This window comes from Schistocerca gregaria, chromosome 10, assembly GCF_023897955.1.
Source record: "Schistocerca gregaria isolate iqSchGreg1 chromosome 10, iqSchGreg1.2, whole genome shotgun sequence".
Lineage (NCBI taxonomy): Eukaryota > Metazoa > Arthropoda > Insecta > Orthoptera > Acrididae > Schistocerca > Schistocerca gregaria.
Genome location: NC_064929.1, coordinates 73607490 through 73620617, shown reverse-complemented (window position 1 = coordinate 73620617; position 13128 = coordinate 73607490). Strand labels below are relative to the sequence as shown.

The 13128-nt window shown below is 40.1% G+C and overlaps 1 protein-coding gene across 1 annotated transcript in view; it reads right to left on the bottom strand.

The window, feature by feature from the left end:
- The window catches only part of LOC126293261 (angiotensin-converting enzyme-related protein-like), a 123568-nt gene that overhangs the window by 14675 nt on the left and 95765 nt on the right, over window positions 1-13128 (bottom strand). Inside the window, exon 10 of the mRNA XM_049986377.1 lies at window positions 10301-10411. Within this exon, the coding sequence (XP_049842334.1) occupies window positions 10301-10411 (111 nt within the window). The remainder of the gene's footprint in view (window positions 1-10300; window positions 10412-13128) is intronic.

Sequence of the window (13128 nt, the reverse complement as noted above, 5' to 3'; positions counted from 1 at the left end):
ATTAGCGGAGGTTGAGGCCTGGCGCATATCGACAAGAGAGGATATACTGAAGGGCAAGTTCCCATCTCCGGAGTTCTGACAGGTTGGTATTAGTGGGAAGTATCCAGATAACCCGGGCAGTGTAACACTGTGCCAAGATGTGCTGGCCGTGCACCGAGGCATGTTTAGCCACAGGGTGATCCTCATTACCAACAAACACTGTCTGCCTGTGTCCGTTCATGTGAATGGACAGTTTGTTGCTGGCCATACCCACATAGAAAGCTTCACCGTATAGGCAGGTCAGTTGGTAAATCACGTGGGTGCTTTCACACATGGCTCTGTCTTTGATCGTGTACACCTTCCGTGTTACAGGACTGGAGTAGGTGGTGGTGGGAGGGGGTTTACACCGGGGGTGGTTACAAGGGTAGGAGCCAGAGGGAAGGGAAGGTGATTTGGGGATTTCATAGGGATGAACTAAGAGGTTACGAAGGTTAGGTGGACGGCGGAAAGACACTCTTGGTGGAGTGGGGAGGATTTCATGAAGGATGGGTCTCATTTCAGGGCAGGATTTTAGGAAGTCGTATCCCTGCTGGAGAGCCACATTCAGAGTCTGATCCAGTCCCGGGAAGTATCCTGTCACAAGTGGGGCACTTTTGGGGTTCTTCTGTGAGAGGTTCTGGGTTTGAGGGGATGAGGAAGTGGCTCTGGTTATCTGCTTCTGTACCACGTCGGGAGGGTAGTTGCGGGATGCGAAAGCTGTTTTCAGGTTGTTGATGTAATGGCTCAGGGATTCCGGACTGGAGCAGATTCGTTTGCCACGAAGGCCTAGGCTGTAGGGAAGGGACCGTTTGATATGGAATGGGTGGCAGCTGTCATAATGGAGGTACTGTTGCTTGTTGGTGGGTTTGATGTGAACGGATGTGTGAAGCTGGCCATTGGGCAGATGGAGGTCAACATCTAGGAAAGTGCCGTGGGATTTGGAGTAGGACCAGGTGAATCTGATGGAACCAAAGGAGTTGAGTTTGGAAAGGAAATTCTGGAGTTGTTCTTCACTGTGAGTCCAGATCATGAAGATGTCATCACTAAATCTGTACCAAACTTTGGGTTGGCAGGCCTGGGTAACCAAGAAGGCTTCCTCTAAGCGACCCATAAATAGGTTGGCGCACGAGGGGGCCATCCTGGTATCCATGGCTGTTCCCTTTAATTGTTGGTATGTCTGGCCTTCAAAAGTGAATAAGTTGTGTGTCAGGATGAAGCTGGCTAAGGTAATGAGGAAAGAGGTTTTAGGCAGGGTGGCAAGTGACCGGAGTGAAAAGAACCATCCTTGTTACCATTGATGCCACTTCCTTATGCACAAATATTCCGCATGTCCAGGGCCTTGCTGCAATGGCGCACTTCCTTTCACTTCCTGACCCACAACTTCTTCACTTTTGAAGGCCAGACATACCAACAATTAAAGGGAACAGCCATGGGTACCAGGATGGCCCCCTCGTGCGCCAACCTATTCATGGGTCGCTTAGAGGAAGCCTTCTTGGTTACCCAGGCCTGCCAACCCAAAGTTTGGTACAGATTTATTGATGACATCTTCATGATCTGGACTCACAGTAGAGAAGAACTCCAGAATTTCCTCTCCAGCCTCAACTCCTTTGGTTCCATCAGATTCACCTGGTCCTACTCCAAAACCCATGCCACTTTCCTTGACGTTGACCTCCATCTGTCCAATGGCCAGCTTCACATGTCCGTCCACATCAAACCCACCATTATGACAGCTGCCACCCATTCCACATCATATGGTCCCTTCCCTACAGCCTAGGTCCTCAAGGCAAATGAATCTGCTCCTGTCCGGAATCCCTGAACCATTGCATCAACAACCTGAAAACAGCTTTCGCATGCCGCAACTACCCTCCCAACCTGTTACAGAAGCAAATAACCAGAGTCTCATCCCCTCAAACCCAGAACCTCCCACAGAAGAACCCCAAAAGTGCCCCACTTGTGACAGGATACTTTCCGGGACTGGATCAGAATCTGAATGTGGCTCTCCAGCAGGGATACGACTTCCTCAAATCCTGCCCTGAAATGAGATGCATCCTTCACGAAATCCTCCCCACTCCACCAAGAGTGTCTTTCTGCCATCCACCTAACCTTCGTAACCTCTTAGTTCCTTCCTATGAAATCCCCAAACCACCTTCCCTACCCACTGGCTCCTACCCTTGTAAACCCCCCGGTGTAAAACCTGTCCCATGCACCACCACCTATACCAGTGCTTTCCCGTTTGGTAAGTCATGGAATCTTTGTTTTTAATATATATAAACAAAGATGATGTGACTTACCAACCGAAAGTGCTGGCAGGTTGATAGACACACAAACAAACACAAAAATACACACAAAATTCAAGCTTTCGCAACCAACGGTTGTTTCATCAGGAAAGAGGGAAGGAGAGGGAAAGAAAAAGGTTGTGGGTTTTAAGGGAGAGGGTAAGGAGTCATTCCAATCCCGGGAGCGGAAAGACTTACTTTAGGGGGGGAAAAAAGGACACGTATGAGCACACGCGCACACACGCACACCTCTGTGTATGTGCGGATGGGTGTGGGTGTGTGTGTGTGTGTGTGTGTGTGTGTGTGTGTGTGTGTGTGTGTGTGTGTGTGTGTGTGTGTGTGTCTCTCTCTCTCTTCGTACATGTGAGCATGCACATTTCCTCCTCGATCAATGAACCAATTTCAACTGAACTTGATACGCATATCTCTTACAGTCAGGCAACAATTACTATAAGGGTGAGAACTACATACCTATCATAGTTTGGGAGATACCACATCATAAACCTCAAGATACGTGGATTCACACCGCACCATGCATTAAGTTTCAATACATTTATTCATTACTAAGACACTCCAACTGTCAAGTCAACTTGAGGAAATCCCTGACATGGGACAGCACTTCTGACTGCTTCGAACTGCATAGTGCAAATGGCTGTATGCAGAAACAGTAGCAGTTTATAGAGCTATGATGTGGCATCCCCATAGACATATTTACAAAATCTTACTGTAGATAACATGTGAATCGGCTGCACCCAGCATGCAGAAACTGTCCTGTATCATCTCACAGTGTCTACCGCAAGAGTACATATAAGTTTTCATTTCTAATAGAAAATTGGCAAAATGAATGTCTGGCCAATGCTAGATTTGTCAGCTAATAATAATGACAAAGTGTAGACTGGTGTAGATTTAAAATGTCAGGAGTAGTATCAATGGATGTGAGAAAGGTGTGTGTGTGTGGGGGAGAGGGGGAGAGGGGGAGAGAGTGGGAGAGAGTGGGATGACACTTTCTAGTGGTGTGACTGGGAATGAAGAGAGATTAACTGGCAAAAAATGTGAGACTCTGCTCCACTGTTGGTCAATTTTTGAGGGAACACACAAAACGCAGTGCTTCAGCTTTTCCTTAGGTGCAACAGGGTACTGAATAGTGAGAGCTGTACACAACAGCTTGTTGCCGAGGCAGACAACAGCAGTATGGAGAGGTAGTTTTTGAATATAGTAGGATAGTAATGAGACAATAGAATAATTGCACAATTTCATGGGTCAAAACTATCATAACTTGACATATGAAGCACTGAATGGGTCTAATAGACTGATGGTACAGACACTCAAGCATTCAGTTATTTCATCTATAATTTTTACTAATTGTGTGATAACATTATTGCACTTCAAAAGTGGAGGTTCAGAAGAATGAGTGATAGCACAAGCACAAGTTTTTGTTTCAAATCGTGTGAGAATATGTACTGAAATTTCTTGATAGCATACAGAGTAGTGGAAGCGCCTCTGCACACAGTGACAGTATGTTCTGCTTAGTTGAGGTTCTCGTCAAAAGTTACACCAGAGTTCTTCACTGTTTTCTGATACGGTATTAGAATACCATTAAGAGAATAGGGAGACATTGTTCACAGAATTCAGGTCTAATCAAGTTCATATGGTGTATCAAAATTACATAACACTTTTAAGCATTCAATTAAAGTCCTACATTTTGTGTCCATGTCAACATTGAAAACAGATTGTCAGATATTGGATGATAGCAGTATTGATGGTATCATCAGATGTGACATTTGGATAAAGCTGGAAGTCATCAGATAGAAATAATGTTTAATGCAGGACAGAACTAATGAAATGTCATTTGTTTACAAAGGCACAGGACTGACTCCTGTGGCACAATTAAGCAAGCACACTTCCATGACAGCTTTTCATTCCCATGGATTTATTGCTGCCCATTACAAGCTGCTCTAAAACTACCACAGCATACACTCTGAAAATTTTAGCTGCTGAATTTTTCTGAGGATTATGTCAGAGAGGACAGTACCAAATTCTCTGCTGAAGCTATTAGTGTCAACATTGTGGTTCCCTTAAACTGTATGGTGTATTTCAGGTCATCAGTTACCACAAACCTTTGACTACCACTGGCTCTGCTTGCAGCTACCATTATTATTATTATTATTATTATTATTATTATTATTATTATTATTATTATTATTATTATTGCCTTTTACAAGAAACCACTTGTGCTACTGTAACACAGAGGCAGCTACAATACACCGAGGTACTTCTATGAATTAGTGAATTGTAGTAGTAGTCACTTACAGTGTTCGCACCATAGTTTGTGCTTTGTGGATGTAGGACATTGTTCCTTTTTTGTGATGATATTGGGGATCACTGGCAGTGAAAGTAAGTATATATAAATAAAATACAAAGAAACTTCCACATGGGAAAAATATATTAAAAATAAAGATTCCAAGACTTACCAAGCGGGAAAGTGCCGGCAGACAGGCACAATGAACAAAACACACAAACACACACACAGAATTACTAGCTTTCGCAACCGATGGTTGCTTCTTCAGGAAGGAGAGGGAAAGACAAAAGGATGTGGGTTTTAAGGGAGAGGGTAAGGAGTCATTCCAATCCCGGGAGCGGAAAGACTTCCCTTAGGGGGGAAAAAAAGGACAGGTGTGCGCGCGCACGCACGCACACACACACACACACACACACACACACACACACACACACACACACACACACACACACACCACACACACACACACACACACACACACACACACACAAGCAGACAGGTAAGTCTTGGAATCTTTGTTTTTAATATAAGTATATATAAAGTTATTATAAGACGAATTTGAGATTGCGCTACTTATGTTGTGAGTGGTTTTCAAATGAAATCACTGGAGCAGTACACACATTGTGCATAAATTTATCAAACAGTGGAAACTCCTGGGCATTCTTATCCGAGATGCGGGAGTTGGTGGTCGTGTGTGATGAGGTGTGTGTTCGCCTGTGAGTACAAATAGTGTGTGTCTCTCTTTTACTGATGAAGGCTGTAGCTAAAAGCTTCATGCAAGTGTACTGATTGTGCCTGTCTGCAACTTAACATGTTTTCTTTACGGTACATAGCATATAAATATATTAAATTTTAGGCCTATTTTTGCTTGCTATTTCTGATTTCTTTTAGTCATTATGAGTTCATGGAAATTGAGATGTGCGATTGTGTTTAGAAAATATGCGAAACATCTTTAAATATATTTCAAAAAATGATGTGTGATTATAAACTGTATGTCCCACTAGCTTTCACTTAAAACGGGGTGCAAATTATCCACACTATACTCATCCAGTGTTTGATAATGAGCACACTTGGCAACTTCCTACAAACTTTAAATATAATTTCAAATCTTTTCAAAACTGTTTCTCACTTACTTTCTTAAAGTCAAATATTTAACACATTAACTCATTTTTAAAGTAATCAGAAGTTTAATGCTATTTTATACATGGAAGATCAATTTGTTGCAGATTTAGGGGTTTACTGGTATTTATAGATTAAAAGAATTTATTATTATTAGTACCAAAATATATAATAATAATAATAATAATAATAATAATAATAATAATAATAATAATAATAACAATAACAATAATATGAATCATTTTGTTTCATGCATGATAAAAGAACATATCTGCAAATGATCAGAAACACACAACAATAAAATGTTGTACAATTGATACGGACTCAAGAAAGTGAGTCTTATGTAACTAGGTATCCATTTACATAATTTTATCAATAATTGATTGCTTTCATTGTTATGAGAAAGTGAGTCTGACATACATGCTTTCACATGTTGTTTATGGTGCTCCTAATTTTTATGCTTTAATGTTTTATGAATGCTCAGGTTCTCTTTAAGCATAAAAGTGAGGAAAAAAACAAAGCAAAAAATTGTAATATACTAGAATTATGTTTTTAATTTTGATTTACTGTTAATTACATATTTCTGTATATGATTTGTGATAATACAATATTTTTTATTAAGATTTGTAATGCATATTTCTTTTGTCAATAATTCTATTGTATTTTATGAAGCTGTGAAAAATATTTATTTGTGCTACTTCTGTGACTACAAAGAAAAACAAAACTTAAGACTGGATTTATATACAAGGCGCAAAATTTTGAAAATGGGGAGTGGGGGAGGGGGGGGGGGGGGGGAGGGTGGCTGCCCCTTTTAAGTATTTTGATAAAATACAGCAGTATACAGCAGAGTAAGTAATCTTTGGCTCTTTCTCAATATCGAGTGATGTTCAGTTTCCTGCCTTATGTCTACTGCCAACCTGTTACAAACTTTTGCATCATAATAAACAATTCCATCTGAGCCATTAACAGGGATGCATAGTCCATCTGTAAATTTTTCTTCCTTCGAGTACTGTGTTTGTGTATTGTGCAAATCACCTTAAATTCATTCTTGTTATCAACAATAACTACCATATGCCATCTGTCCAAAAAGTTCCAAGACTTTTTTTTTTATTCCTGGCATATAAGTTGTCTCAGTGCCATAACTATGGTGGCAGCTTGAACTGCCCACTGTTAATTGATTTAGAGAGGTACGCTACAGTTGTACTAATATTTATTCAAACCATGGCGAGTTTCAAAATTTTAAAACACCATCTTCAGGTGCATTTTCAACTTCTTGCTGCATAATGAATGACCATTAAATTTTGGGCATGCAGCTGTGAAAATAAAATTTCCTCCACTGAATTACATCGGTTGCTTGAGCATTTAAATTCCATCCATGCTAGCATCGAGTTCACTATGTATATAGAAAAAGACAGCTGCGTCCCCTTTTTGGATGTTGTCGTTCGCCATCAAGTTGATGGCACATTAGGACATGCCGTATATCAGAAACTAACACACACAAATCTGTATCTTCATGCCAGTAGCTGTCATCATCCATCACAGACCATAGGTGCCTGTAAGACCTTAGTCCACAGGGCGCACTATATATCTGATAAAGACAATTTGCAAGAAGAGCTCACATACCTCAAGAGCATTTTAAAATCGAATGGATTTTCTCCGCAACTAATTCATAGAGCATTCAATGCAAAACCTAGAATGCAGGCATGTGATGGGGAAGAAAATAGTAATTCCTTCAGATCTAGTGCATTTTTGCCCTATGTAGGCGCTCTTTCCTTGAAGATAGGCCATATTCTTGAAAAATACTGTGTTAAGGTGATCTTCCGACCTCCAATGGAGATTGCAGCTTTACTTGGCTCTGTGAATGATGATTTACAGCTTTGTAAACCTGCTGTGTATCAAATGCCTTGCATAAATTGTGAGAAGTCGTACATAGGTCAAACAATGCATACCGTTCATGAGAGATCTGAGGAGCATCGAAGATACACAAACTTACTACAGCTGGACAAGTCAGCTGTGGCCGAACAATGTATTGATACAGGGCATTCCATGAATTACAGTGGTGTGAAGATTTTAAGATCCACCTCTTCCTTTTGGGAATCTGTCTTCAAGGAAGACATAGAGATTAGATTAGCTAATAATTTAATCAATAGAGTTAATGGATTTAATTTGGACAACGCATGGAATCCAACTCTTGAGGTGATTAAACTGCAGAGAAGTCATCAGGGTGTCACCGCCGCCGATCATACATCAATAAGCGAATTAATTGTCTGCACGCCTTTGCTACAGGTAGCGCATGTGTAAGCGTGTTTCTTTGCCGCCGACCAGCATCTGTGACCCGCATGCGCAGTACTGCCACGGTGGAGCATATAAGGCCGTGCTTGGCATCAGTTTTGTGTCTCACTCTGAGGATGGCTGGACGATAAGCCGCCAAAATATCAGCGGAGGAAATTTTATTTGCACAGCTGCATGCCCAAAATTTAATGGACTACTATCTTCAGGTGTATGAAAATTATTGTATTCGGTAATACATACCGTGTGGTCAGACCAGTCAGGGCGAGAGTTCCAATCACTGCATGTTGACACAAACTGTCTGCTGCCCGATGGTTGGAATGCCAATCACTACATACTACATACTGTAGTGTAGTGGTTGGTGTTTCTATCATGCAGCTGCCCAGCAGCGGGAAGTTTCCGTCAACATACAATGATTGGAACTCTTGCACTGACTAACCTGATCGCATGTTATGTATTAACAAATAGAATTATTTCACACACCTGAAAGTGGGATTTTAAAATCTCGAAACCGGTCACAGTCTGAATAAATATTTATACAACTGAAGTGGATCTCTCTACATTAACCATAATGCCTCCCAGTTGTATGACAACTACTAACAACAGATATGCATTCAACCAGTCAGTTGTGAGCAGGCAGTGTTAAGTAGTGAACATGCAGCCTTAGTGCATCAATGTTTGTCACAGGTTGCAATGAATCAACATCTCTGAATTAAGTGTCTGAGACATCCTCTAGAATGTCTGAAGAAGAGAAAAGTGTGTGCAAAGTTTGTCCTGCAGACCTTGACTCCAAAACAAAAATGACACTGTGTGGACACCTGCAACAACTTGACTGAAATGTACATTATAGACAATTCTTTTCTGGAAAAAGTGTTACAAATATAAACCTGTCCCAAAATGTCATGGAGCAGAAATTCGCGTGAAGGAATGCTTTGACAAGTAGCTGACAGTTGAGCCAATCCGACACTGAGTTGAGCAACATTCCAAAAAAGGACTTTTTTAACCATTTCACATGGTTGTACAAATGGTCTGTGTATAGTACTCAAGTGGAGGGAGACTACTGAGAGCATTTGAAGCAGTAAGACCATCGACTTAACTTTCCTCCACATTTTACTGACCTAGTCTCCGACAGGGTATATTACTTAGCGTTTTGGCAAGTGTGTAACCATCCTCAAAATGGAAGTCTTGAACAGTACATCACTTAAACATCAGATACAGAACAATCAACAACTGCAAACATATTTCTAAAATGGGCATACTTGCATATCAGTACAAATGAATTGAAATGATAGAGTTAGAAAAGCCAGTACACTTGTCAGACCTAATGGGATATGAAAACAGGACATGAAAGAACACATTAGGTGTTGGAAACATTAAACAAGTCATTCAGCTGGAAATTCATAGAGCAAACTCTCACACTCACCCCCCCCCCCCCCCCTCTCTCTCTCTCTCTCTCTCTCTCTCTCTCTCTCTCTCTCTCTCTCTCTCTCTCTCTCTCTCTCTCTCTCACATACACACGAGACATGAAAGTAATGAGGAGGAACAACCCAAGAGAATTCAAGGGCATTCCATAAGTCATGGCAGCTATAGTATATCTTGCGACAATGTGACAACATGAGCATTCCACGATGTGCATTGGACTGGTATCCAAGTCGACTACTGCACTTCAAAATAGTCCCCCAGTGCAGACACACAACATTTCCAACAATGGAGAAGGCATTGAATGCCTTTGGCATGCCACCAGTCTGTCCCACCTGTCACTGAAATGCCGAGAGGACATTCGCCCTGGTTGCAAAGTGCCTCCCACACAATGGTTTCCTCAGTTGTGGAATGAGATCTAACTTACATGGACTGTGGCGCACTGACTAGGGTGGGTGAGGGAGGATCCGTATTGTAGCAAGGCCAACCTTACACTGAATGTTTCAGGCACTGGTACAAAGTCATCCTCGCATGTGGTTGCGATCTGTCGGTTGATTTCAGTAACTTTTTCCGCAGGCTGCTGAATGTATTTAGTGCGATGATGGTGATGCCACACACTTGCACAATGTACCACAGTTGCCACAACTTATGGAATGACACTTGTGTATTAATAATACAAGAAACGTAGCACATATTTAGTCAGTTTGAGAAACACAAAATACACTAAATGACTAGACAATGTGGACTGATACGTCTCCTATTTTTCTAGATTGCCATCCCCACAGTCCACGGATACTGTCTTATAAATTATGCACCACACTGATACACGAGACGAGCAAAAGTTGGTCATGAAAAGGAAAAATTGAACATTATTTCTTACCTTAATAAGCCATCTTTTTTTATGATGTCAACAGGATTCTGTGGATCATGTATATTGTCATTGAGCAGCTTTTCAAACAACTGGAACTGCAGAATTATCCCAGCAGCTGTCCTGCAAATTAAAAATACAGGTGTCCATCTTAAAAATGAAAAGATGCTTCTCAAAATGGGTGCAGTTCTTGTCCACTGTATTATTTCACAAAAAGTATTTAGTTCTGCAGATATATGATATGAATTCACTGGCAGTATGCTCGGAGTTTGCCACAGACTAAGATGGAGAAGGAGTCATTCTGGATATCATATATACTGTTACTGCTGGAAATGAGTCACTCCTCGAAATTCAAAACTACCCAATCATGAACAAGCAATGAGGAGAACACACCTGGATTCATGTACTGCATGCATTCTGTCCAAGACCTCTGTGTGACTGTAATAATCATGGTAAGCAAACAATAATGGAAATTATGGGCTGGAGTAATATGTACAATAAATGGAAAGGCAACAACTCTACTGTAGTTGATTGATGTTTGAACACTGTAACACATAACAGGGAACAACATTCACTGTCTTTCAAGCATGTTCACACACATTCATTTACATTTCTTACTACCGAGTGTATCAATTTGTGATTGAACATATTTATTTACTGGTACCCCTACTGCTTTTTAGAGCATTTTCTGAACATTCTACATAGCTCTCTATATAGTACCTACCATTTATTTCCATCAAAGAACTTCAAGCATAAACATTCACCATCAGTGGAAAAAGGGTTAGTGCTGCTCAAAAGCTAGAGTGAGTGCTGTGTTCTGTTATGTGTTACTGTGCTCTCTGCATTGATCCACTATGGCTGAGTGTTTGCCTTTTCCTTATTATAAATATTGTAATCAAACATTCTGATTAGCGAACTGGCTGTGCTGACATTCCAAAACTAAAGCTTGACTGCGAGTCTCATATGTCGTAGTTTACATAATAATGGTGGACACAGACTGATTTATAAGCAAATCATTAAGGTCCTAACTTAATTACTCTAACACTAGACTGAATGAAGCAATGAACAAACTAACATACTAACTACATTCTTTGCCTGCTAGCTGCCAACTAGTTCTGGCTTTCTGTACGACATCTATTTAAAGACGTCCATAGGACAGATATTACAAAATGTTAAAAAAATAAACGCCATTACATTTTAGATATTTGCTTAAAAGACAGAGAAAGTACAAAAATACAGAAACACATTAGGCAGATACACCTTTAACTACTCTATGGGTGTCTTTCAACTGAAACAATAATTCTTTTATTTTATGTTATGGAAATTTTGGTACATATTCTGATCTATAAAGAACTTTTTGTAAAGAAAAATTTTCTAATTTGAATATTTCATTATGTAATATGTTAATTTAGTTATGGTACACATTTCTGGAAACAGGAAGTTAGAGTTACTAAACTATAACACTAAATGTTGTAAATGTTTACTTTTTAAGATTAGAACATTTTTAGAATACAATAATTCCAAATAAGAATATCTTTTCAAACACCACAGTGCTAAGTTTTTAGAAAAAGAAAATGTTTGTTTGGAAATGGAGAATGATGCCTTTAAAAATGTGCAAGCTTTTGGAACTGGTGGCTCTTTCAACTGGCAGAAGGGTTGAAGGAGAAGGGGAAAAGAACTGGTGATATTTAGGAAATGGGGAGGGCTACAGAAAAGTCTCCCTATTTATTAAATGTCACCAGTCCTTTTCCTACATTGCTCTTCCTTCTCCTTCAACCCTTCCACCAGAAAAAGAGCCAGGTGCTCCAAAAGCTTGCACATTTCGTTAACTTTTATATGAGTTTCCTCCTGCTGCAGCTTCATGAGTAGATTTTTAATACCTATCTTGTTAAATTATATTTTCAAAAATCAATTAGTTTTATTGATTATATATGGTATATGTTTTTAGCGTAGTCAAATGTTTTGCACAAATCTTAAAACTTAACATATCTTTAAATAAAACATTTCAATATAAACTAATTGTACCATTCTCATCAGTTATCTGAAGACTATACTGTGAATAATAAAGTTTTGGAAAATATGACATGGACAAGAATTTAGCAGTTCCCAGTATTTGCAGTGTACACATAATGAATGAACAGAAGAAAAAAAATGTGTTTGCATACAAAATGGTATTAGAACAATTGGCATAAGCCCACCTAACTCTGTTGCAAAATGATTCAGATTCCCATGATAATGTGTCAGTTGTTCTTTCACAGAAGCACAAAACACAAATGTAGGCTGCTAATCTTATGAGGAGGAGATTAGGTTTGTTCCTCCACATGACTCCTCTACCCTAAATTCTCGTTCTACCCTGTGCATGCCTCCTTGTCCCTATATAACTACTACTACAATATACACTGAGATGACAAAAGTCATGTGATCCTTAATAATATAGGGGTGAACCTTTCGCCAAGCACAGTGCAGAAATCGACATGGCAGGACTCGACAAGTTGTTGGAAGTTCCCGGCAGAATACTGAGCTGTGCTGTCTCTCTAGCCACTCATAACTGCAAAAGTGTTGATTGTCCAGAATGTTCTTCAAATCAATCACAAACTGTGGCCTGGTGACATGTTTTGGTACATGAAGCACACTGATAGCTGCAAATGGTCTCCAAGTAACCAAACATAACCGAAAACCCAGTCCATTCCACATAAAACCAGCCTTCTTCACTATGGAGCCAACACGATTTTGCACAGTACCTAGTTGACTAGTATGGTCCATGGCTTTGTGGTGTCTACACAAAACTTGGACCCTATCATCAACTGATATCTGATGTCATCTGACCAGGCCATGGTTTT